This window comes from Mytilus trossulus, chromosome 2 (genome assembly GCF_036588685.1).
Source record: "Mytilus trossulus isolate FHL-02 chromosome 2, PNRI_Mtr1.1.1.hap1, whole genome shotgun sequence".
NCBI classification, from domain to species: Eukaryota; Metazoa; Mollusca; class Bivalvia; order Mytilida; family Mytilidae; genus Mytilus; species Mytilus trossulus.
The window spans coordinates 83,836,902-83,863,835 of NC_086374.1; the positions used below are offsets into that span (position 1 = coordinate 83,836,902).

Consider the following 26,934-nt stretch of genomic DNA (forward strand, 5'->3'; position numbering starts at 1 on the left):
CATGTAAAACAAATTTCGTTGTAATGTGTCTAAAAACAGCGCAAACAACATTTTCCAAATGACCAAAAAAGTGAAAAAGTATATTTAATCGAAACGTATTTGACTATAACAGGTCGAACAACTGATGTTCTTTTACCCTGCTGACTGCCATTGGCGATTGCCAAATAAAATTGATCACAAGATGTAACAAAATGGATCTTAATATAAATTTAATACTAAACAGAAATAAAATTTAACTTGTGGCCACGATGTTATGCCTTAAACATATGGTGTCAATATATATATAGTCATTGGACAAAAGTGAGTTCCCAGTCAAAAAAAGTCTTATCATTTCAACTAAAATCAATATTTTCAAAAAAATATTACAAAGTAATTCTTTGAGCGATTTTCATAATATAGATACCAAAAGATGTAGAAATGTCTGAAGTTTTATTGTTTATTTGGTTATAATATTATTCATGCTCCTTTTAATTTTCTGACGAGATAAACACAAAGAAAAATATTTCTAGAAAAGATTGCTATTATTCTAACCAAATTTAAATCGTAAAAATTTGCATTTGTGTTTAACTCATCAGATGATGAAAACAAAACTCCAGAATATTATGACTAAATAAACAATAAAACTTTAGACATTTTTACATCTTTTGGTATCTATATTATGAAAATCACTCATACAGTAACTTCGTCATAATTTTTTGAAAAATATAGATTTTAGTTGAAATGATAGGACATTTTTTGACTGGGAACTCACTTTTGTCCCATGTATAATGATATCTAACTGGCAATAAAACCATAGTAGGCATTTAAAAATTGTGAAGCTACATCTAAATATAAAATTGGAAATGCAGCGTTTGGACTTCCAGAGTTACAATCAATTAAACATTTGTGAAACAAATCCATAAATGTATAGAATGCTGCCATGTTAGTAAAAACCCATACATTGTTTTCATATTAAGTTGCAGTTTCTCTGAATTGAATCTTTTGTTGAAATATGATATAACATTCTGTGTTTTATAGGACAAAAAGAAAATATTCATATAGGATAATGAACCGTAGTTTAATTTGCATGAATTAATTTATTTGTCATTCATACAAACCTTGTAAACAGTGTAAAATTATGGCATTTTTAAAGAACATAAAAGTAATTCACTCCAGAAATATCTTGTATTTTGATTTTCTGTTCAAAATAAAACACAAATAAAAGCAGTATGAATATTCCATCGAGTAACATCGTTATTAAAACTCAAATACAAGAAGTATATATATAACATTGAAATCTTGTCATAGGAATTAAGATTAATGTACTTTGAAACAGTTGTTAGGTGGTACCTAACACTACAGGGAGATAACTGTAAAAATCAAATGAACGTTTTAATTACGTTTAGTTGATAAGAGAATATTAAGCTTTTCAATGATCAAAATTAGTGTTTGTCAAACTGCTATATAACCAGTGTATTTTTTCTGTTATAATGGTTGGTTCAAATTTTTTGAAATTTTTATATTTTTGTCAAAGGGTCAAAGTAAATACTTTCTCAAAATTTTATGAAAATTAAACGAGCCAAATTGATTTTAGTGAAAGTGTACCACCTTAATAAAGAATGAAATTCTGTTGCCTTTGGTTGTTTCACATGCATGATATGTTCTCTGTGACTGAGAATTTACCATGATTCTAATGTTGAAGGTCATATGTTAACCTCTAGTTGTGTTGTGTTTTTTTCTGTCCTTGGGTTGCTGTGTTGTTTATTATCCAGTCACCAATTGAAAAATCCTGTAATTTTTTTTTTTCAATGTTGACGTTATACTGATTGTAGCTGGTCCTTAACCTGTTTTAATATCTGATATAAGGTTTATTATCTGATTTGAAGGATCTAATAAATACAGCTATGTGACTGAATAGGCTAATAAAATAAAATTTATTCTGTTGCGAGTTAAATATCTGGTAAGGTTAGCATATATCGTCTGCCTTTAATATACAATGTTGGTATAAGAGGCTTGTTGATAGGTTTTTGATATATTTAAACTGCAGTTATAGTATATTGAGAACCTAGGATTTTATAACGAAATGACATAAAACTTACAAAACAAACCCAGAAAAATGGCTTATGGACATGCAATTGCCTCTAATTGCCTGCAATTTTAACTTTTTGAACCTTTTTTGATGGCTCTGCTGTCTCATTGGCAATCATACAATATTTCCTTGTTTTTATTAAATGATACATTCTTGAACTATAATAATATGATTTCTAATTGTACTGAAAAAAATTGGAGAGTTTTTGAATTTTATTAAACTTAAATGCCAATGAAATTTTATACTGTAATAAAACTGAATGATTGCGCTCTCAATCAATTCTTTGATAGTAAAAACTATTTTTTTGGAGAACGATTCCGGAATAGAAAAATAGCTCTTAGTAGTCGTTGTTTTATCTGTTCTGTATTACAATATAGAGAAGAATTGAATACTATATAACGGAAATGAATTTGATTTCCTAATATAGTTTTATATTTAATATAGTCTCTAAAATCGATTTGTTAGCTATAATAATTTAAACTATATATACACATATGAACAATTAAAAAGTAGTTTGGAATTAAAGCTTGTTTAAAAATGAACAAGTTTGTCAACACAAATAATAACCAAAAAAAGTTTGGGTACAATTGATTAATGAAAATGTGTATGTACCAAAACACTACTTTTTATATTCAGATGTTTGAAAAGTTCTTAAAATACAATTGCAAATTAAAAACACATTCTTTAGTTATTCTTTTCCCCCTTGTTTGGATAAGATTTTGCTCTTTTTTAACATGTCACTCCATCATAATGGAACATTTCTTTTTTAATGGATTGTTTCTTTTGAGCAGAAATTTTCTGACAATTTGATCTAGTAAGTTTGACGAAGGAAAATTTTGACGTCTTACTAAACACTTAAAGACACTTGTAAAGGTTTATTTGAAGGCTTCAATATTCTATTGAACTTACTGTTGATTTTTGGTAGAAAGACATATCAATAAATTTTATTTTGTCAGTAGAAATGATTTATGTTGTTTGAAACACTATGTCTAATCCTTCAGATTTCACTTCCATTAAATGGAGAGCTTTAAAATAAGAAACCAAATTAACACCAAAATAGATTTTTAGAGAATTTGTATAAGAAGAGAAACATTTGTTTGGTGAATGTAATCCTTGTTTTTCAATATATTCAACCTGATTCATTTGATTTTGATGATATAGGAGTTTTTCATTAGACTTATTAAAACTACGGCCATATCCAAAAATTTAAATAATGCTGAAAAGGCAAAAAATTGTAAATTGGTTTTAAGCTTTTAAATCTGTTCTATTGGTAAATTGATCTTATTTGATTTAATTTAAACAATTAAATATTTTAATATCAGAGAAATCTGATCTATTAGGCACGGGGCGATGTATTCAAGATTTAGATGACCTGGGTCAGATGTTCAAAGTTAATGACGAGACTATTTTAATCAACTTTGTAAAATCTTTCTGTAATGGATTAAGAGATCAGTTATGCATAAATAGAATCTTTTCATAGGGTTTTATTCTTGATTGACAAGGTGGACTGTTCCTAAAGTCATTTCTGTTCCTAAAGGATTAGCCCTAAGAACTTTGTGGTTAATGAACGTTTAAAATATTTAACTTCAACGAACATTGTATTTCACAAATTCCCAAAAAATTGTGATTTTAAATAATGTGCAGGAATATTAACTGTGATTTTTAAGAATGGATAAAATATGTGAAAAAACAACAGTGGATTTGAAGCATTTGAACGTTTAAAATATTTAACTTCAAAGAACATTGTATTTCACAAATTCCAAAAAAAATGTGATTTTAAATAATGGGCAGGAATATTAACTGTGATTTTTAAGAATGGATAAAATATGTGAAAAAACAACAGTTGATTAAGGCATGATTGATAGATTATTAAGGATTAACAGAGTTGTTATAACTGTGAATGCCACTGAACATTAAACAAGCGACAATCAATCAATCAATAGAACTGGGAACAGGTGTTGGACATCAAAGCCTTGAAACTTTTAATTAAGCAAATTTATATTCATAGTTTTGTGTTAGCATTTAAACAACTTTAACAAACTGACAAATGGATATCTTTCAAATACTAACAGTTTGACAGATTTAAATAATTTTAATTTATTGTTTGATTTTAAAAATTTACCTGCGACCATTAATGGTCAGAAACTAACTGAATTAAATTTGTTTATACAAATTTAACAGTTTGGACCATTCGTTAATTTTCATTGGACGTGACAACTATACCTTTATTTATATAAGATTTTTAGAAGTGGTTTTGGACCATAATTCTTTCTTAGTCAATATAGTATGGAAAATGTTAAGACACGCTGTTATGTAATATAAACTGGAATTATGTTGAAATTAGTTATATCCTAATTGACTTAAACATTTATTATTGATGAACTTTTTACAATTGCAAATATAAGTGCTTTTGTAAAAAAAAATTGATTACATTCTAACCACAAAAGGATAATAAGGATAAAAAGATATTTATAAGTTAATAATTCTCACAGGGAATTACAAAGAAAGGAAATTAAAACTGTTTGTGACTGTGGATTAAGATTATAGAATACTTTTGGAGGAAATTATATAAAGATTTATAATGCCGTACCCACACCCGTCACATTCTGGGACGAAACAGGGCCGTTACGAGGATTCCAACCTGATTGAACTCAGTAGTAGTGCTCCGTCTTCTGAGATTGAGACTGTTCCGTTAAATGATCTGCATGGTAGACCAAAACAACTAACAGCAAGAAGTAACAGGACAGAAGATAGTAGAACTTCATCTAAACTGGAAGATAACTTACAAGTGACAGAAAAGTTATATATTTTTGGTGCCAAATTAGACAATTTTCGCACAGTTGGTCCTTGGCACCATGTGGACGGGAAATATCTAAACAAACAAGCAAATAGACTGGCTACTCCAACACTTAGACCATGCAGTCGAGGTCATAGTGTTGGCGCTAAATATTCTGAGGACAACCAGTATTATTCTTACGCAATGAGCCGACCGGATACAGGATATAGTAGTTCAACAACTAATGGTGAACATTACGGCAGATCTACGGCATTGTCAGGAAGGAGTTCTGCTGCTCCAAGAAAGGTTGTTAAAAATGGCGGGGATTATGGATATGATAGTTGGAGCACTACCCCAACAGATCCAGGTCAAAGTTTGAAATCTTTTGATGTAGATGGTATAGTCAAGCGTATGACAAGACCTACAGTATCTAGTAGAGGAGGGGTTGATATAGCAGAGAGATTTGAAAATAAGGATTATGTGTATGGATCATTACAAGTAAAGTCTACAGATTTAGATAAAATTGTGTCGCGTGTGACAAAACCAACAGTGGCCAGCACAGGGGGCGCTGGAGTTCAGAGGAAATATACAGACTTTGTTTATGGGGACAAAACTGTTACAAAAACAGAATTTTCAAACATAATCAGTCGTTTAACCAAGCCAACAGTTGCAAGTGAAGGAGGAGCACCTATTGCAAAGAGGCCATTCATTTACAAAACTCCTCCAATTACTAAGACTAATCCAAAGATTCCAAATTTGGAAAAGAAACAGCAACGTTTAATGAAAACAAGGAAGGTGTCCGCAAGTGAGATGCAAGAAATTGTTGAACGATTAAATAGATTAACACCTGCATACAAGGCAAAATATTCTAAAAATCCCCATGTATGGGTGGATGATGCGTGCTATGGACCTGCTTTCAATCAACAAATTGCTGCTGCATAAAAATTGTCAAAACTAGAAGTTTTAAACTACACTATTATGTATAATCATTTCTACTAAAAAAAAATGTTAAAACTTTATATATGTATTTTTTTTTAAAGTAAAGTTGGTTTCGGTCAGGCATATTATTTTGAGATTTATTTCTGTCAATGTGGCATAGTATGGTATAATACAAAATTTATACTTGGTTAATCCTTCATTTCTCAGATTATAGTTTATAAGGGATTTGAAATATTATATAGGAAAACTTCTATTTGATTTCAAGATTTTTATCTTTGAGATGTGGTATATGATTGCCAATGAGACACTATAATCCACTAATTTAAAAGTTCAAATGAAGTGGACTTAAGTAAAGTTTTTATTAAATTCCTTCCGTCTTTTGAACTGATTGAAAATACTATGCAATTTAAGATCAGTTAATTTTATTATAGAAAACTATCCTGCCACATAAATCCAAAGAATGAAAAATCAAATATTCCTTTGTTCTACTCACTGTAGTTGGATAGTATTTTACCTCTATTCTGTATATGTGTTATAAATAATTAAATGGTACAATATAAAGTTAAATATATAAATCATCTGTTAAAATGAAGAAAAAAAATATTTTGCAGTTTTAAATTTATTTTGAAATAGAGAGAAATTAATTAACTTATTTGATACATATTTTTATGGATTTTGATTGACATTTATTTTGTTAGAGATTACATCACTACACTTTATTTCATGATATTCTAAAGATGGAAGTTTTATAAAGTATTTGTTGCTATATAATTGTTTCATTGATTTAATCAGATTACTTAAATTTACATTTTGGATGTCAAATTATGTTAGATAAAATTTCCTAACTGACAGAACTGTTCTTAGTTCTACTTTAGGATTACAGGATACATGTATTTTACATAGAAAATATTTAAGGATTGTACATGTATAATGTTTTTATATTGAAAAGTAATAATTAAGGATTGATATAGTTTTAAATTGAATGATTTTTATCGTGCAGTTAATCGGATAGATTAAAATATGTACAATAAGAACAATAAATTCCTTTAAATGTAAATATATTTGAAAATAAAGACAAAAACAAGCCCTAATTCCTTATAAGGTAAAACAATTTTGAAATAAACAAACAATTTAAACTGAGCCCAGCTGTAGTTATGATTTAATTGAATGATGTAAGAATTATATAACATTTACAAAGCAGTCATTTAAAAGTTTAAGCATTTTTTGGTCGCGTGCCTTCCAGTATTGTTTATGAAATTGTTTAAGAACTGTACCATAGTGGAAGGACAAAGAATATTTAGAATTTGGTTTAAAAGACACCTTTTAATATTTGGCAACACTTGTTAGATCTTGTGAATGATATACCATCTGTCTTCATCTGATCTACATCTTTTTCATAATCTTCATGTCAGTGTCCATAAGCTGGGCCATTTGGAACAAAGTTTGGTTTGAATCTTGCCCAAGTCATTTTAGTCCAGAACACATCTGTGTTGTTGCAGTTGAATTTACATGTGGGGTCTCAGTTAGCAAAAGAAGAACATGCATGTATTTAGGATAGAAAACAACAATTTATCGTTACATCCATATGACTACAAAACATGGGGGATAAAAACTTTGATTTCCCTTTGTACAAGATATGATGTTCCTTGGTGTCTTGTCCAAATATGGCATATAGATTTAGAATATGGCCTTTTGAATTTTCAAACTTATCATATATATAGGCAATAAAGTATTTTTCTAAAAGTGTCATGAACATATCCGGTATATTTGATGGAACTCTACACTTTAGATATGTCATGCATTGGTCCCTCAAAGTTAAAACAGCCAGTTATGTAGAATCATAATAGGGAGTCTTATAATATCTACTCGGGTACTCAAAATCTTCTATCTAAAACCACAGAATAAGATGAAGAAAATTTGGTCAGAACATCCCTTTCCGATGTCTTGTTTCATACCAGGTTTATTATCATAACATAACAATCAAGAAAAGTAACTATCAAGGTCAACGTTTTGTGATATGAATGAACGCATTATAGAGTAAATGTTCTGTTGTGTTTTGAGGCAGCTTATAAAGTTCACTGCTCTTAAGTCCTTTATACAGCTTGCCAAAAATATTCCTTAAAAAGAAGGCTATAAAGGGTAAAGGTCAGTAAGTAAAAGACTTAAACAGCAACACACAAAAAGTAAAAGACTTAAACAGCAACACACAAAAAGTAAAAGACTTAAACAGCAACACACAAAAAGTAAAAGACATAAACAACAACACACAAAAAGTAAAAGACTTAAACAGCAACACACAAAAAGTAAAAGGCTTAAACAGCAACACACAAAAAGTAAAAGACATAAACAACAACACACAAAAAGTAAAAGACTTAAACAACAACACACAAAAAGTAAAAGACTTCATGAGGTCAACTACATATTAATAAGAGACCGATATATAGTTTCCATTATACTTGACATAAATGTTTCAAGAATATTAACAGGCATTTGTCATCTTTATAATCCTTCATATGTCCATTGCCTATTAAACTGTTTTTTTTAAGCAAAGTAAATTCTTCTGATATTGTCTTTTTTTCTTGGTGATCTCTGTCTCTTTGCTAGATTGTGAATTGCACAGAACCCCCTTTTGGTTTCCCTATTTATCATTTTCCTTTTTAATTTCTGAATTCAACAAATTACAACAACAAGATGAGTTCTGTTGATTACTGTGATTTTGAAAAAAAACAAATGCCATAGAACACTAAAAACAACCCACAAAACCCATAGAGAAGCTTATATTGCAAACCGATAAAATTGAGTGGGAGAATCTCCTCTTTGTAAAAACCAAAAAAATAATTTACGACAACGCTTTCTCATATGAATTCTTTACCACTTCATTTTGAAATCTTTTATAGCTTCTATGTGGTATTGGACTGTTTTGCTCATTGTTGAAGGTTGTATAGTGCAATGATCTACAATGCTTACTTCAATGTAATTTGGTAGAAGATTTGTCTCACTGGAAATCATAAAACATCTTATTTCTATAAAGCATTAACATTAACATGGCATTTAAGCAGTTCACTAAATAAACCATCTGATGGAAGAGCCTCCCTCATTCCCTTCTTTTGAAGAACTGCCACTTATCTCGCAAACTATTGAACATACCATCCATGAATTAAAAGCTCTTTTGTAACATATACATTCATTAATTGACTCAGCATAAGGGATTTATATTAGCTGTGAAACACAGGAGATGAAATCCCAAGAGATATAACTAATACAGAGTATTTTCCCGAGTATTTAACTCTGTCCATAGCCAGTGATTAATGAGTAGTTAATACAGGTACATAATCTAGCAATTCTCAGTTGAAACTGTCAGTTTCTATACCACATTAATGGCTGCTTTGTCTTCCATGGGTTAGGAATTATTCACAATGATATTTTATTGTCTCCATGTAATGCACTCGTAATAGCGAATAATGGATTTTAAATGCTAGCGATGTCAATTATTTCTGCCTACTTTTCACATTTGACAGTCATTTTGCATTTATGTGAAATGGTTACATGAAATTGACTTGCATTTATTACTGTTTGTCTGGTTAGACCTTTTAAATAAGATAAATCAGTTCAATTCGTAGACTCTGGAGGATATATGTTAACTATATATGTTGAAGATTTGAAGTAAGCAATGACCCTTCTAAGCCACTGGTTTAGTAGAGAAAACTTTTCATCATAGAAAAATTTATAATAAAACCGAATATTTATGTGAATCTTTTTGTGGTTCCCTTTGAAATGAATATATTATGATCAATATTAATTGATTCCTCTATTCTCATTTAATGCCTTAATCGGTAAATCAACAACAATCAACGCTGTCCTTCTCATTAAGAACATACTCCATTGATTGCAGTGTAGGATGATTGCAGGTACTGTAAATTCAGAAATTATTGCGAGGTTTTTATTATTGCGAAAAATGCGACAGAGTTGGAAACGCAATAATTTAAACTCACATTTTGAAATATTTTATATGAAGTAAACAGGATTTTTCTCAAAATCGTAAAAATTAAAATCGCATTTTAGTCAAAAATGAGAAAATCGCAATAATAAATGCACGCAATAATTTCTGAATTAACAGTAACTAAAACAAAAAAAGCATCAAATGCATTCATCATAACATGTAATTAAGGTATTGTACTTGAATCAATCATTCAAAGACATAATCATTATTTTGATTGATCATTTCAAGAACACACCTCTATTTAGGGGACTTAATTAAAATGATGGATAAGTTTTGTACTAGTAAGACTGTTTGGAACTGGTCCCTTTTATATAAAAAAATAAAGAGATGTGGTATGATAACCAATGATAAGTTATCCACCAGTGTTCAAATGAATTGTGGATGTAAGACCATTTTTACCTTGCCTTGTTAATTGATAACAGGGTCTTATCTAACTTAATGGTAGAAATTTACAGAATAAATCATCCTAAGTTTTCAAGCTTCACAACAAGACAGATATACTTATAGATATATAGATAACTTATATATACAAACAATTAAATGTCATATTTATGATTATTAGAAATGATTAAAGATCTTATTTGGATAAATTCCTTAAAGGTGGGCATATGGATGCATTCTCGTCTAAGGGGAGATTTTGTAGCCCATTCTTGGCAACCAAAATATCTAAGACTTTTAAAACTTGGGAATTTGCAGCATTATATCATGTGCTAATGCATAATGCACATTTTATCTCATGCATGAAAGACTTCAAACTCAGGTTTTTGTGACGTGAGCATTATAATGTGCCAATGCACAATGCATGACATCTGAGTAAGAACAAATGGTGGTTTAAATTAAGTCTACCTCTGTTTATAAATGTCTAGTAAAAAGCAGTGTATCTTCATATTGCATAATAATTTAATTTTGAATTAACGCATCTGGCTGACGTTATTTTGTTATGAGCCCATAGACATAATTCAGTCATGTGACTGTGACGTCATCATGTTTTTTCATGGTTTTCTACGGTTTAAAATGGAATTTAGAATTAAATTATAAGAAATGACTAATATTTTTTTTGTCTTTTCGAAATAACATTAAAAATGTGGTGCTCACTGTTAAATAACCCGCTATGCCCATTATTCAGTGTGCACCAAATTTTTTTATGTTATTTCTTCATAGACAGAAAAAATATTGCAGTCATTCCTTAAATTTATTTTATTAACATGAATGTGAATATGAATATTTCCTGCTGACTGTTGTAGACACAGCGGTTTCGAAAGATTTTATGGTAAATTATTAAAATTATGTTCAGCTAGGTTACTGTTTTGTTGATGAAACATGAGATGAAATTGCAGAGTAAATTATTCTTTTATTTGAGGTGAATTTAGAATTTTTTAAATATTCCTGAGATTGTTCCAATATTATTGATCCATGGGCTGGTGAACACATATTGTAAATATCGAAATCGATGAAGATTGTTTGATGTTATATTGGCAACTCAAATACCAGTTAATTTGTGTGTTTACTTTCATCTTTATTTTCACATCTATTCAGGCAAAAGATATTTAACCAGCACATATAAAATAGAAGATTGTGTCTTGATGGCCAGCAGTTAATGAATTACTAAAGACAAATTGTGTCTTGTCAATAAATGGAAAACAAAAAAAGAAGATAAGGTTTCTCTTGATAATTAAGTCATCTATAAACCTTGATGTCACATTCTATACATCTGTTTGTAAATTTTATGGAAGTCATTACAAGTTGATTGACCAAATATGAAAAATCTGATTCACAGATGATGACTGATATGTCCCTATTGTTGTACTTAACCCCAATCCTGTCCTCTGTTCCCTGAAATGTGTGGACAGAGTAATACTTGTCACTGACCAAGATTGTACTTACAGAGGCACCACAACAGGAGTGACATGTGGAGCAGGATCTGCTAACCCTCCTGTCCTCTGTTCCCTGAAATGTGTGGACAGAGTAATACTTGTCACTGACCAAGATTGTACTTACAGATGCACCACAACAGGAGTGACATGTGGAGCAGGATCTGCTAACCCTCCTGTCTTCTGTTCCCTGAAATGTGTGGATAGAATAAGACTTGTCACTGACCAAGATTGTACTTACAGAGGCACCACAACAGGAGTGACATGTGGAGCAGGATCTGCTAACCCTCCTGTCTTCTGTTCCCTGAAATGTGTGGATAGAATAAGACTTGTCACTGACCAAGATTGTACTTACAGAGGCACCACAACAGGAGTGACATGTGGAGCAGGATCTGCTAACCCTCCTGTCGTCTGTTCCCTGAAATGTGTGAACAAAATAAGACTGTCACTGACCAAGATTGTACTTACAGAGGCACCACAACAGGAGTGACATGTGGAGCAGGATCTGCTAACCCTCCTGTCGTCTGTTCCCTGAAATGTGTGAACAAAATAAGACTGTCACTGACCAAGATTGTACTTACAGAGGCACCACAACAGGAGTGACATGTGGAGCAGGATCTGCTAACCCTCCTGTCGTCTGTTCCCTGAAATGTGTGAACAAAATAAGACTGTCACTGACCAAGATTGTACTTACAGAGGCACCACAACAGGAGTGAAATGTGGAGCAGGATCTGCTAACCCTCCTGTCTTCTGTTCCCTGAAATGTGTGAACAAAATAAGACTGTCACTGACCAAGATTGCACTTACAGAGGCAACACACATATGGAGCAGGATCTGCTAACCCTTCAGGAGCACCTGAGATTTTTGATATGGTTCATGCTGCTTAGTCTTTAGTTGGCTTTGATGTTTTTTGTGTACTATTCGTTTGTCTTTTTGTCTATTGCCATAGCCATTAGCGTTGTTAGTCTGTTATTCACTTATGAGTTTGAAATCCCTTTGGTACCTTTCGCCTCTCTTCTACACATTGTTTAATTTTATTTTGGCTATTTGCAGTTTTCTCATTCTCTTAACCCTATGGTACTGTATTTACATAAGTACTTTACTACTTGGATTCCAACTAAACAATTTATTCTACATATAGTATATATAATTATACAGCACTACAAAGACTATTCAATAAATGTATTGTATAAGGTTCCTTGTATCTTTTGTAAGATTATAGTAGGCTTTCTATAATTTTTGTGGTTAGCCTTTCTGTTTGCAATTAGCAGAAATAGTGGTTTTAATCTATTCAATTAAGGAATATTTCTCATCATAAAAGATATAGGAAATGGCTTTATGGTTAGAATTCTTAATCAATTAACAGAAAAATGCACTTCACGGACATGGAGTTGCAAGTCCACTGTAATTTTACTTGTCTGTTATTTGCTCATTTACCATTACTAGGACGGGGGTCTCATTGGGGGGTTCTGATCCCGGATCCCGCTTACTGTTTTGACAGATTCCCGCATCCCGCTTACACTATGTACGTAAGCAGTTTTCATTTTTTTTGTAATTTCTCGTGTCCCATTATACTTCATTTCCCATTTTCATGGCACAATAATTTGACTTTCACATGTCACGCTTAAATAAAATCGGCAATCCAGCGTCACGCTTATACCCCAATGAGACCCACTAGGAAAATGTTTTTGCATCGTACACCAACCTTTAGACCAAAATTGCTTTTTAACTTAAATAAAATATATGGTAAATTAGAAAAAAAACTCTATAAGGCTTCAAGACAAAACTTAGTATGGCATTTATGTATGCAAAAAATGAGACTTTCAGGTGCACAATAACTAACTAGCATTCATAAATTAGGTAGTGACTTTCCTTCATTCAAGTTTTGTAATCTCATTTAGTTAGATTAATTAATTTACATTTTGCTAGTGGTCAAGGATTTATGCAATAGTAATGTTGTCATTAATTTCTGTAGATAATAGGTCAATAACATTAAAGTTATAGTAGTAAAATGAGAATGTTCTCAACCTACCAGGGGAACAACCAGATTCATGCATTTTGATTGGTTGCAGGGATGACAATTAACAGAATTTTAACAATGAAATAATTGACAAAATTCTTACTAGAAAAGTGTACAATCTATAAGCTTATATACATTGTATCTATATAGACTGTATTTAACCAGCACTGCAAGACACAATGTGAGGTCAATACACAGTACTGCATGGTCTTAATAATTCATTCTGACAGCAGTCTTTATATAGAGACATCTTTCTAATATCCCCCAAAGTCATATGACTTTGTCATGAAAATGGAATGCCATAATAAATGAAGGCTTTACTTTTCTAGCTGTCAGCGTTTTCATGTTTATGTTAAACTTTTTATTTTACTATTAGTTGATGTTCTTTTAAGTAAAGCTTTTTTGTACATTAGTTTTTAAGGCTTATAATAAAATTTGATGAAGATACTGGGTGAGGCAATGGACTGATGTTTGTTATGAGGATATTTGCTCAGTCATATAATACATTATATCATATAATCTATAGTATTTTTTATAATCAATTACTAGATCAAATATTTTTCATGCAAAGATCATGAACTTTAAATTATTAATATTGAATTTTTCATATCTATAATTCGGTCATAAACACTCTTTTGGCAGTAATATTAAAGGTGCGTTTGATTTGTTATCATTTCCTATATTTAATCTTGTTATTGACAAGTATTTGTAGAATTTAATTTGAACTTGTATGGTTAATTAAGAAAAGACATGCGACATAATCTTCAATGTACCTTGAAATCAGATAATAGGAGCAAGGTTTTAATTTATCTGTTAAATACATGTCTAAATTATCTATGATCGTTTAAATGATGAATTTATAGATAAAAGATGTGTACTGTTCCAATTAAATTGTGGATATGAACTGCGACTCTTTTTCATAAAAAAAACATAACAATCAATTCTAGTCATAATCTGTTTTGTTTAAAGTGCTGCTGTATATAGTTAATTTAACCTATAAGAAAGTATACAGATATTCTAAAAAAGGTTTGCTAAATCAATTTCCATATTTTCATTTGTCCAAAGGTAAATAAAATTGAGAATGGAAATGGGGAATTTGTCAAAGAGACGACAACCCGACCATAGAAAAAACAACAGCAGAAGGTCACCAACAGGTCTTCAATGTAGCAAGAAATTCCTGCACCCTGAGGCGTCCTTCAGCTGGCCCCTAGATTGTTGCTTTTGTAAACTACAGGATTATTGGCTTTTGATTTACCAGAACTAACAGCATGTTTTTGATAAGGTCTCAGCAATATAGATTTAAATTCAAATGTTGGATGCATTGCCTACCTATAACACCATGCAAATAATTCTCATTCAAAATATCGATTCTATTAAAAATTGAATTGTGGTCGTATTTGAATTAAATATAGATGATAATGAGAATTAATAAATTTTATGCCAAAAGGGTTTTAAAAGCTTTTGACCCAGATATTTTGGAGGAAATGAGTATTTTTTTATTAACAATTTTTAAAAGTTGAAAATTATTTTTATTGTTTTTGATAAAGTTTTCTCCAACAAAATCTTTTGACATTATTCCACAACACTGGAAACCTTGAAACACTAGTTTTATTTAATTTTAAACTTGCAGGGCCGTAACTAGCCCCTTTTAATAATGAGGCCCCGAGAAATTTGAGTAAAATAACGCAAATTCGTGCATTCTGAGCGTTCGACGGACTCTTTCTTACATTGAAACGCAAATAATCTTTAGCTATTTTTTTCGACAATATTCTGGTCTCAATGCAAAAACATTGATTCATTATAATTTAAGACTTTTAGGTTTTAGGGGCAAATTTATAAAAGACCGATATGTAGGATAAAGTAAAATTCCTATTTCTCATAATCATTAATACCAGGTCTGTCTGTCTGCTCTTGTCTTGTATTGTTCTGACTTTGATGATTTTTTTTTATGACTAGATTTAAATATAGTGACAGTGCAGTATTTTACCTTAAGTACTAGTACTGCTTAATTCGACACTAGGGACCATCTTGACCTTCTTTTACAGTATTAATGATTATTTTATTATTGAGTACCCTTCAGAAACTATCAAGATGAAGAACAGGAATAAAAATTTTGACCATTGATCATTTGTATTTTTTCTATGCATTGACTTTGTGTGCGATAGGTTCTAGGTGAGACATGCACAAAAGTGATATATATTCATTATTAATATAGAAAATTGAATATCTTAATCAACGAGAAAAAAATAGATCTGTATCATATGCCTAAGGCCTAAGGTTTAATATACAAAAAAGGCAGTTTTGTTATCTTTGATATCAAGTTCAATTATCGATACAGAAAAGACAATTTTTTTCTGTGTCCAGTAGCATCGTAGAGCATATTCTTAAAATATTTTCCTGCACAATATCTGGACATTGGTGGACATGCAACATTGCTCACGTTTAGAAATGAAAATCAACACTCAGACTATAGTCATAAAGTAGGAAAATAAAAGAACAAAAGACCGTGAAACCCGAGACACAGAAGTACAAACAATAGACCATCAACTCCGAAAACCAAAAGTTAAATAGAAACATGGATCACGAAAAAAATGCAGGGGCGACATCAGGGAGGGAAGAGAACATGCTTCTTGCACGACACTTTCCGTGAAAACAATTTGATATGACTTTGGCTTTTGACTTTTGACTTAATAATTTTTCAAATAGCAAAATTTATGTGTCTGAAAAATAACTGTTGAATCTGTTAAAAATTAGTTGATACTTTAAAATTTCATCTGATTGAACTTAAGGTGGTACCTAACACTTTCACTAAAATCAATTTGGCTCGTTTAATTTTGATAAAATTTTGACAAAAGTATTTACACCCTTTAACAGAAATATAAAAATTTCAAAAAATTTGAACTTACTGTTTTGTCAGAAAAATTACACTGGTTATATAGTAGTTTGACAGACACCAATTTTGATCATTGAAAAGCTTATTATTCCCTTTACAACACAACGTAATTAAAACGTTAAGATGATTTTACAGAGTTATCTCCCTGTAGTGTTAGGTACCACTTTAAGTGGATATCAGGATAGTGGAAGAAGAAGAAGAGTAATTCTTTGCTAACATATTTATTTTCTAATTCAGGAATTTCAGACAATTTACAAGCAGTTCTTTCCAAATGGTGACCCAAGCAAATTTGCAAACTTTGTTTTCAATGTTTTTGATGCAAACAAGGTAAGTCTTGAACTTTTATGATAAGACGGTAAGCAAATACACAGCCTTATACAACGAACAAAATCCATACCACATAGAATGCTACAAAAACAAATTGACAAATGCAAAACGATTCAAAAAAAAAATAAATAACGGCGTGATATATGCAAAAAATAATAAACAAAAAGCAAATATGATCAACAGCAGTAAACGACAAGCACTCAATTTCGGGCTCTGACTTTGGACATACAGATTGTGGTGTAGTTATACTTGTTTGGGTATGCCAACCCTCCATTCCACCTGGGGCAAACATGAGATCAAAAATAAATCAGAGGAAAATGACTTGTGAGATGAAACAAAGCATACTGTCGATTCATTATTATTCGTTGGATACCAATTTCGTGGCTTTTGTGGGTAGAGTCTAACCACGAAATTAAATGTTCAATGAATAACAAATTTTCTATAGGAGTGTTAATAATGCAGACTTCAAACCACAAAATTCAATATCCACGAACATGCTAATTTTCCTTACAACGAAAATTGGTACCCACGTAAATAAATGAATCCACAGTAATTAAAAATTGAGAATGGAAATGGGGAATGTGTCAAAGAGACAACAAAACACATAAGGATATGTTTGTAATGTCATTGATATCTCATATTTATTGATATATATCTCATATTTAAAGGGTTTTCTTGTTGTATAACACACCAAGGAGTGTAAGGTTTATTCATATGAAAGACCTAACATTTTTCTCTAGTTTTACAGCATTTTTACAGAGAAAAAAAATTTTCAACAATTTAACAGGAACTTGTACAAAAAATGTTTTATCTTTTTTGCCAGGCAATGTAATTTTCTTTTAAAATGAGAAATCAGAATAGAATGATATATCTCACATAATTGTGCGCTAAAGATTTGTTCTGGTACTAGCTGTTTATAATCTTATGAATAGTGAAAATGATTCTTTCTTCCTAAAACCTTCAAAAGAATAATTAAGATACAAAACGGTTTCATCCAATTGTCAACAACACATAACTACTATCAAATGACGTTTAAACAACATGCAGTTTGCATTATAATTGGGATAAAAAAAAAATGATCTGACACAGGTCAATATTTAATTCTCTGAAGTACTTCAGTTTACATTGAAACTTGGTATTTTCTGGGTTGTTTCTTCAAAAGAATGACCTATTGTTTTGAAAGTAAATAACTCATATATAGGTATATAATACAAGCTAGTTCAATGCCAATTGCAACTATGCAAAAGATCATGTATGTTAAGACTAAAATATCAATTAGTTCACATACAACTTCCAATGGATTTAGTGTAATAAAATATGTCATTAACAGTTTAAGTAAAACTCATGATTCATGATTGTATCATTTTTCAGCAAATTTTTAGACTCAAAAGAATCAGTTTTTTCCCATGGTAAGAAAACAACTGATTATTCAGACAATAGTATAGCATAACCAATTATACTCTGTCATCAGTGACAGGTATAACTGATGAAACCATAACAGAATTTACTTCCTATTTATTTACTTTTCAGGATGGTTATATATCATTCAGAGAATTTATTACTGCTTTGTCCATCACATCCAGGGGTTCATTAGAGGAGAAACTTGACTGTAAGTATTAGATATACCCCTGAGGGCATTAGTCAGAGGTTTATTAGAGGAAAAACTTGACTGTAAGTATGATATACCCGTGAGGGTGTTAGTCAGAGGTTTATTAGAGGAGAAACTTGACTATAAGTATTTGATATACCCCTGAGGGCATTAGTCAGAGGTTTATTAGAGGAAAAACTTGACTGTAAGTATGATATACCTGTGAGGGTGTTAGTCAGAGGTTCATTAGAGGAGAAACTTGACTGTAAGTATTAGATATATCCCTGAGAGTGTTAGTCAGAGGTTCATTAGAGGAGAAACTTGACTGTAAGTATTAGATATATCCCTGAGAGTGTTAGTCAGAGGTTCATTAGAGGAGAAACTTGACTGTAAGTATTAAATATACTCCTGAGGGCATAAGTCAGAGGTTCATTAGAGGAGAAACTTGACTGTAAGTATAAGATATACTCCTGAGAGTGTTAGTCAGAGGTTCATTAGAGGAGAAACTTGACTGTAAGTATTAGATATACCCATGAGTGCATTAGTCAGAGGTTGATTAGAGGAGAAACTTGACTGTAAGTATTAGATATACCCATGAGGGCGTTAGTCAGAGGTTCATTAGAGGAGAAACTTGACTGTAAGTATTAGATATATTCCTGAGAGTGTTAGTCAGAGGTTCATTAGAGTAGAAACTTGACTGTAAGTATTAGATATATCCATGAGAGTGTTAGTCAGAGGTTCATTAGAGGAGAAACTTGACTGTAAGTATTAGATATACCAATGAGGGTGTTAGTCAGAGGTTTATTAGAGGAGAAACTTGACTGTAAGTATTAGATATACTCCTGAGGGCATAAGTCAGAGGTTCATTAGAGGAGAAACTTGACTGTAAGTATTTGATATACCCCTGAGGGCATTAGTCAGAGGTTTATTAGAGGAAAAACTTGACTGTAAGTATGATATACCTGTGAGGGTGTTAGTCAGAGGTTCATTAGAGGAGAAACTTGACTGTAAGTATTAGATATATCCCTGAGAGTGTTAGTCAGAGGTTCATTAGAGGAGAAACTTGACTGTAAGTATTAGATATATCCCTGAGAGTGTTAGTCAGAGGTTCATTAGAGGAGAAACTTGACTGTAAGTATTAAATATACTCCTGAGGGCATAAGTCAGAGGTTCATTAGAGGAGAAACTTGACTGTAAGTATAAGATATACTCCTGAGAGTGTTAGTCAGAGGTTCATTAGAGGAGAAACTTGACTGTAAGTATTAGATATACCCATGAGTGCATTAGTCAGAGGTTGATTAGAGGAGAAACTTGACTGTAAGTATTAGATATACCCATGAGGGCGTTAGTCAGAGGTTCATTAGAGGAGAAACTTGACTGTAAGTATTAGATATATTCCTGAGAGTGTTAGTCAGAGGTTCATTAGAGTAGAAACTTGACTGTAAGTATTAGATATATCCATGAGAGTGTTAGTCAGAGGTTCATTAGAGGAGAAACTTGACTGTAAGTATTAGATATACCAATGAGGGTGTTAGTCAGAGGTTTATTAGAGGAGAAACTTGACTGTAAGTATTAGATATACTCCTGAGGGCATAAGTCAGAGGTTCATTAGAGGAGAAACTTGACTGTAAGTATTAGATATACTCCTGAGGGCGTTAGTCAGAGGTTTATTAGAGGAGAAACTTGACTGTAAGTATTAGATATACTGCTGAGGGCATAAGTCAGAGGTTCATTAGAGGAGAAACTTGACTGTAAGTATTAGATATACTCCTTAGAGTGTTAGTCAGAGGTTCATTAGAGGAGAAACATTAGATATATCCCTGAGGGCATTAGTCAGAGGTTCATTAGAGGAGAAACTTGACTGTAAGTATAAGATATACTCCTGAGGGTGTTAGTCAGAGGTTCATTAGAGGAGAAACTTGACTAAGTATTAGATATACTCCTGAGGGTGTTAGTCAGAGGTTCATTAGAGGAGAAACATTAGATATATCCCTGAGGGCATTAGTCAGAGGTTCATTAGAGGAGAAACTTGACTGTAAGTATAAGATATACTCCTGAGGGTGTTAGTCAGAGGTTCATTAGAGGAGAAACTTGACTAAGTATTAGATATACTCCTGAGGGTGTTAGTCAGAGGTTCATTAGAGGAGAAACTTGACTATAAGTATAAGAAATACTCCTGAGGGTGTTAGTCAGAGGTTCATTAGAGGAGAAACTTGACTGTAAGTGTTAGATATACTCCTGAGGGCATTAGTCAGAGGTTTATTAGAGGAGAAACTTGACTGTAAGTATAAGATATACTCCTGAGGGCATTAGTCAGAGGCTTATTAGAGAAGAAACTTGAAAGTAAGTATTAGATATACTCCTGAGGACATTAGTCAGAGGTTTATTAGAGGAGAAACTTGACTGTAAGTATTAGATATACCCATGAGGGCGTTAGTCAGAGGTTCATTAGAGGAGAAACTTGACTGTAAGTATTAGATATATTCCTGAGAGTGTTAGTCAGAGGTTCATTAGAGTAGAAACTTGACTGTAAGTATTAGATATATCCATGAGAGTGTTAGTCAGAGGTTCATTAGAGGAGAAACTTGACTGTAAGTATTAGATATACCAATGAGGGTGTTAGTCAGAGGTTTATTAGAGGAGAAACTTGACTGTAAGTATTAGATATACTCCTGAGGGCATAAGTCAGAGGTTCATTAGAGGAGAAACTTGACTGTAAGTATTAGATATACTCCTGAGGGCGTTAGTCAGAGGTTTATTAGAGGAGAAACTTGACTGTAAGTATTAGATATACTGCTGAGGGCATAAGTCAGAGGTTCATTAGAGGAGAAACTTGACTGTAAGTATTAGATATACTCCTTAGGGTGTTAGTCAGAGGTTCATTAGAGGAGAAACTTGACTGTAAGTATTAGATATATCCCTGAGGGCATTAGTCAGAGGTTCATTAGAGGAGAAACTTGACTGTAAGTATAAGATATACTCCTGAGGGTGTTAGTCAGAGGTTCATTAGAGGAGAAACTTGACTAAGTATTAGATATACTCCTGAGGGTGTTAGTCAGAGGTTCATTAGAGGAGAAACTTGACTATAAGTATAAGAAATACTCCTGAGGGTGTTAGTCAGAGGTTCATTAGAGGAGAAACTTGACTGTAAGTGTTAGATATACTCCTGAGGGCATTAGTCAGAGGTTTATTAGAGGAGAAACTTGACTGTAAGTATAAGATATACTCCTGAGGGCATTAGTCAGAGGCTTATTAGAGAAGAAACTTGAAAGTAAGTATTAGATATACTCCTGAGGACATTAGTCAGAGGTTTATTAGAGGAGAAACTTGACTGTAAGTATTAGATATACTCCTGAGGGCATTAGTCAGACATTCATTAGAGGAGAAACTTGACTGTAAGTAAAAGATATACTCCTGAGGGCGCTAGTCAGAGGTTCAATAGAGGAGAAACTTGACTGTAAGTATTAGATATACTTCTGAGGGCTTTAGTCAGACATTCATTAGAGGAGAAACTTGACTGTAAGTAAAAGATATACTCCTGAGGGCGTTAGTCAGAGGTTCAATAGAGGAGAAACTTGACTGTAAGTATTTGATATACTCGTAACTCCTGAGGGCATAAGTCAGAGGTTCATTAGAGGAGAAACTTGACTAAGTAATATATATACTCCTGGGGGCCTTAGTCAGAGGTTCAATAGAGGAGAAACTTGACTCTAAGTATTAGATATACTCCTGAGGGCATAAGTCAGAGGTTCATTAGAGGAGAAACTTGACTAAGTAATAGATATACTCCTGAGGGCATAAGTCAGAGGTTCATAAGAGGGGAAACTTGACTAAGTATTATATATGAGCTTTAGTCACGAGGTTTATTAGAGCAAAAACTTGACTGTAAGTATTAGATATACCCCTGAGGGCCTTAGTCACGAGGTTTATTAGAGCAAAAACTTGACTGTAAGTATTAGATATACCCCTGAGGGCCTTAGTCAAGAGGTTTATTAGAGCAAAAACTTGACTGTAAGTATTAGATATACCCCTGAGGGCCTTAGTCACGAGGTTTATTAGAGCAAAAACTTGACTAAGTATTAGATATACCCCTGAGGGCCTTAGTAACGAGGTTTTTTAAAGCAAAAACTTGACTGTAAGTATTAGATATACCCCTGAGGGCGTTAGTCAGAGGTTCAGTAAAGGAGAAACTTGACTGTAAGTATTAGATATACTCCTGAGGGCATAAGTCAGAGGTTCATTAGATGAGAAACTTGACTAAGTAATAGATATACTCCTGAGGGCATAAGTCAGAGGTTCATAAGAGGGGAAACTTGACTAAGTATTATATAAAAGCTTTAGTCACAAGGTTTATTAGAGCAAAAACTTGACTGTAAGTATTAGATATACCCCTGAGGGCCTTAGTCACAAGGTTTTTTAAAGCAAAAACTTGACTGTAAGTATTAGATATACCCCTGAGGGCCTTAGTCACGAGGTTTATTAGAGCAAAAACTTGACTGTAAGTATTAGATATACCCCTGAGGGCCTTAGTCAAGAGGTTTATTAGAGCAAAAACTTGACTGTAAGTATTAGATATACCCCTGAGGGCCTTAGTAACGAGGTTTTTTAAAGCAAAAACTTGACTGTAAGTATTAGATATACCCCTGAGGGCGTTAGTCAGATGTTCAGTAAAGGAGAAACTTGACTGTAAGTATTAGATATACTCCTGAGGGCGTTATTCAGAGGTTCAAAAGAAGAGAAACTTAACTGTAAGTATTAGATATACTTGTGATGGCATTATTTATATAGCCAAAGGTTCATAAAGGGAAACTTGACTAAGAAGTAGATATACTCCTGAAGTCATAAACAAGAGGTTTGTTAGAGGAGTCACTTGACTTTAAGTTTTAGATATTTCCTAGAATGGAAAGTTGACATGCACTACTATTTTTTAAATGGTTAAAAGATAAAGCTGTGCAGTATGTTAATTTTGTTCAACATTTATATGCTTAAACTTTTTAGAGTTAAACTTATACTAAAATTCTTTACTACCCCAGCTCCTTTCACTTTGGGTCTTTCTTGGAATTCAATTTCACCACTATTCATTTCATAATTATACTGGTAGCATTCCCAAGTTATGTCTACAAGATGAAATGCAGGAGAAGCATGGTTTGCAAGACAGCTGTGCCACATATCTAGAGGTCATCACTTTAGGAAGCACTCCACCAAAAAGGCCTTCAAAATCTCTTTATGTTCTGTATCTATAGCAGTCTCGTCTAACATCCTTCTTTGTGATTAATGTGAGACATATATAGACAATATGATAAATTGTTGTAATGTAAATTACTAGAACCTAAGGATTATTTTAGCATTACTTTTCTCCATTGTAAAAATCAGGATAAATTATATGGGAGTACAAATGGCCAGGTTCAATAGACCAGACCAGGAATTGCCTTAAATAACAGGCTATTATTTGAACATGGAATTATTTTTTTAAATTATGGAATTTGCATAATTTCTTGTTTTGAATTTTTTTTTTTTTTAAATTCCATGTTTATTTGGTAAATTATAATCTTTTGAGAGGTAAGTAATAACACTTTCCATACAATGTATTTTGGTAGATAGTGTCGTGAGCGGCACAGTACATTCTATAGACAATATACTATTTTCTTTGGAACAGAAAGTGTTGTGCGCAGCACAGAACATTTCAGTACAGAATAAACATGGAATTTATTAAAAATTTCAATAACAATCAAGCAATTTCCATAATTTAAAATAATTCCAAGTTCAAATAATAGCCTGTCTTTTCTTATAGAATAATGTGACCAATCATATAATTGACAATTGTAGGAATATATATTTTAGATCAATCTTTCAAAATAGAACTTGTTTAAATCAATTGAAACAATATTTATTATGCCAAATGATCAATGTTTTAATGGATTGAGGTGAAAATGGCTTATTTGCAAAAAGAACAAATAATAACCTTCATCTATAACATTGCAAAGAAAAACCTTATAGAATAAAATCTATAGTTGTAAGTTATAATTATAACTGAAAACTGTAAGTACAATCTTAAAGAGGCAAAACACATGCTAGTACAAGAACGAATAAAAAAAGGTCATTTACAATGAAATATTACATAATTTTCATTAGATAATCTACATGAATCATTTTCCATGTTAAAACTTCATATATTTGCAGCTTGCTCTTTTAGATTAGTTATTACTGTGATTATACAAGTAAAAATCGTAGCCGAACATTTGTATATGACCACAAAATTAGTTGTCTAACACAATCTGATTGTCGACTCTATAGAAACTAATAACTGTTCCCATTACTACATATTTCATAGAATGGAGTGTGGAAATTTCATTTCCTGGATCCATTATCGGTCAGAAAATTAGATTAAGGCACTAATATAACTTCCTAGCCCAGGCTAAAACTGTCTGTATACTCAGGGTAATAGAGTTAAGTGTTGATGGACTTGGACATTTACTAGAGGTGGCTCTTTATATCAATAAGACACCTTTAGCATATTTAGAATTTTTATAAAAAAAAGAAGATGTGGTATGATTGTTAATGAGACATTTCTCCACTAGAGACCAAAATGACACAGAAATTTACAGCTATAGGTCACTGTAGGGCCTTCAACTTAATTACAGGCTCCTGACTCGGAACAGGCACATACATACAGAATGTGGCAGGGTTAAACATGTTATATATTTTTTTAAATGTATATATAAAATGACACTTAGTTGAAGAAATAAAATTTTATGTGGTCAAGTAAATGTATGATCAAAAGAAATTTTGTGTCAGAATTTTTTTCCTTGTTATAAAAGGACATTAAGAAAAGATGAAAAATTTTACATCCCAGAGGAAATTAAATTATTTGTTTTTTTTTGGTTTTTGATCATTATGAAAAAAAATATATTCTTGCTTTTTACCATTTAATTTGCCAGAAGATGAGTATTGATGAGAATCGTGATGGCGAAGTGTCATAAAATCTTCTATTTACACCTGATTACGTTGTCCTTGTTCGTTTCAGCGACCTCATCGCTACGATAAAACATCATTATCACCAATGTTTCTCCCCATAATCCTTGCATAGCGTGGAAGATAATTCCAGCTTTAATCAGAAAAAATTAAAAGTCAAATCAATAACTTTGTAAAAGTGGTTGATTTCTTGAAGGAATTTGTTTTAATCTTAATATTTTTCTACATCAGCTTAATGATAGCAAGTATTTGTTGGCGAAGGATTATATTCTTATATTATGCATATTTGCTGTATTTTAATGATTGGTTTTAAAAGAATTATACAAACAACAGAAAGGTTGTGCTTTTCTTATATGATTGTCGATTACTCCTGAAAAAATATGTTATTGATTAAACTTTCCATTTTATTTTTTGTAAATCGACCTTAAGATTGTGGACAAAAATGTTTGGATGATGAGTTTAAATAAATTTGAAGAATGTACTAAAATGAAATAGTTTTAATATGTAACTCTGATATCTTATAGAATGAGATTCCTTTCTAATGTCAATCTTAATGGTGACATCTTAGTTTAAATGTTTGAGTGTCTTGTATATGACCATTATAAATGATGATTCAGCATGAAGACATTGTTCTATTGATTTATAATGTTAGAAGTATTCAGCAAAGCAGGATTGCCTTTAAAGAGCCTTCAATGTTTCACTTTTCATGGCAGATGGAATAATTCAAACTTTTTACCACAAAATACAGATCAAATTTGAATTTTGGTGGTGTCACTGTCATTTACTGTTATAGAGTTATGGCCCTTTACAGATGGAAAAATTGCTCTCAAATTTTGCCAAAACCAAATATTATGAAACTTATACATAAAACATACTACCCTTACCCCTCCCCCTCCTCCCCCTCCTCCTAATATAAAGCAAACAAGCAAAAAACAAATCAGATATAAGTATAAAAGAAGAAAAAAGATAAGGGTTAATGATTCATGACATAAAATCAACAAATACACAGCAAAAAAACACAAAAAACTTGTATAGCTGTTCTTCATGTCACATTCAAGTGAAGTTCTTTTGTACTGACACAAAATAAGTATAAAGAACCATGGATAATCTTTATCTATATGTCCATTTTCATTAAGCAGTTTCAATGACTTTGATGACAAGGTTCTTTGACATGATGTTAATCAACAGTCTAGGAGAAAATAGTCACAAAGATCAAGGCAAAAATTTAAATAGCAATAAATATGATTTTAAGAAATTTTTAGTTTTCACTTCATTTCATTTTTAGCTCACCTGGCCCAAAGAGCATAGTGAGCTTTTCTCATCACTTGGTGTCCGTCGTCATTAACTTTTACAAAAATCTTCTACTCTGAAACTACTGGGCCAAATTTAACCAAACTTTGCAACAATCATCTTTGGGGTATCTAGTTTAGAAAATGTGTCTGGTGACCTGGCCAAACCTGACCTAACCATATGGCTACCA

At 31.9% G+C, this 26,934-nt stretch overlaps 1 protein-coding gene across 2 annotated transcripts in view; it reads left to right on the plus strand.

Moving 5' to 3' along the window:
* The window catches only part of LOC134708185 (neuronal calcium sensor 1-like), a 56,544-nt gene that overhangs the window by 23,585 nt on the left and 6,025 nt on the right, over nucleotides 1-26,934 (plus strand). For both annotated transcript variants that reach the window (XM_063568519.1, XM_063568521.1), the window contains 2 exons: nucleotides 16,805-16,894; nucleotides 18,425-18,503. In XM_063568519.1, the coding sequence (XP_063424589.1) occupies nucleotides 16,805-16,894; nucleotides 18,425-18,503 (169 nt within the window). The remainder of the gene's footprint in view (nucleotides 1-16,804; nucleotides 16,895-18,424; nucleotides 18,504-26,934) is intronic.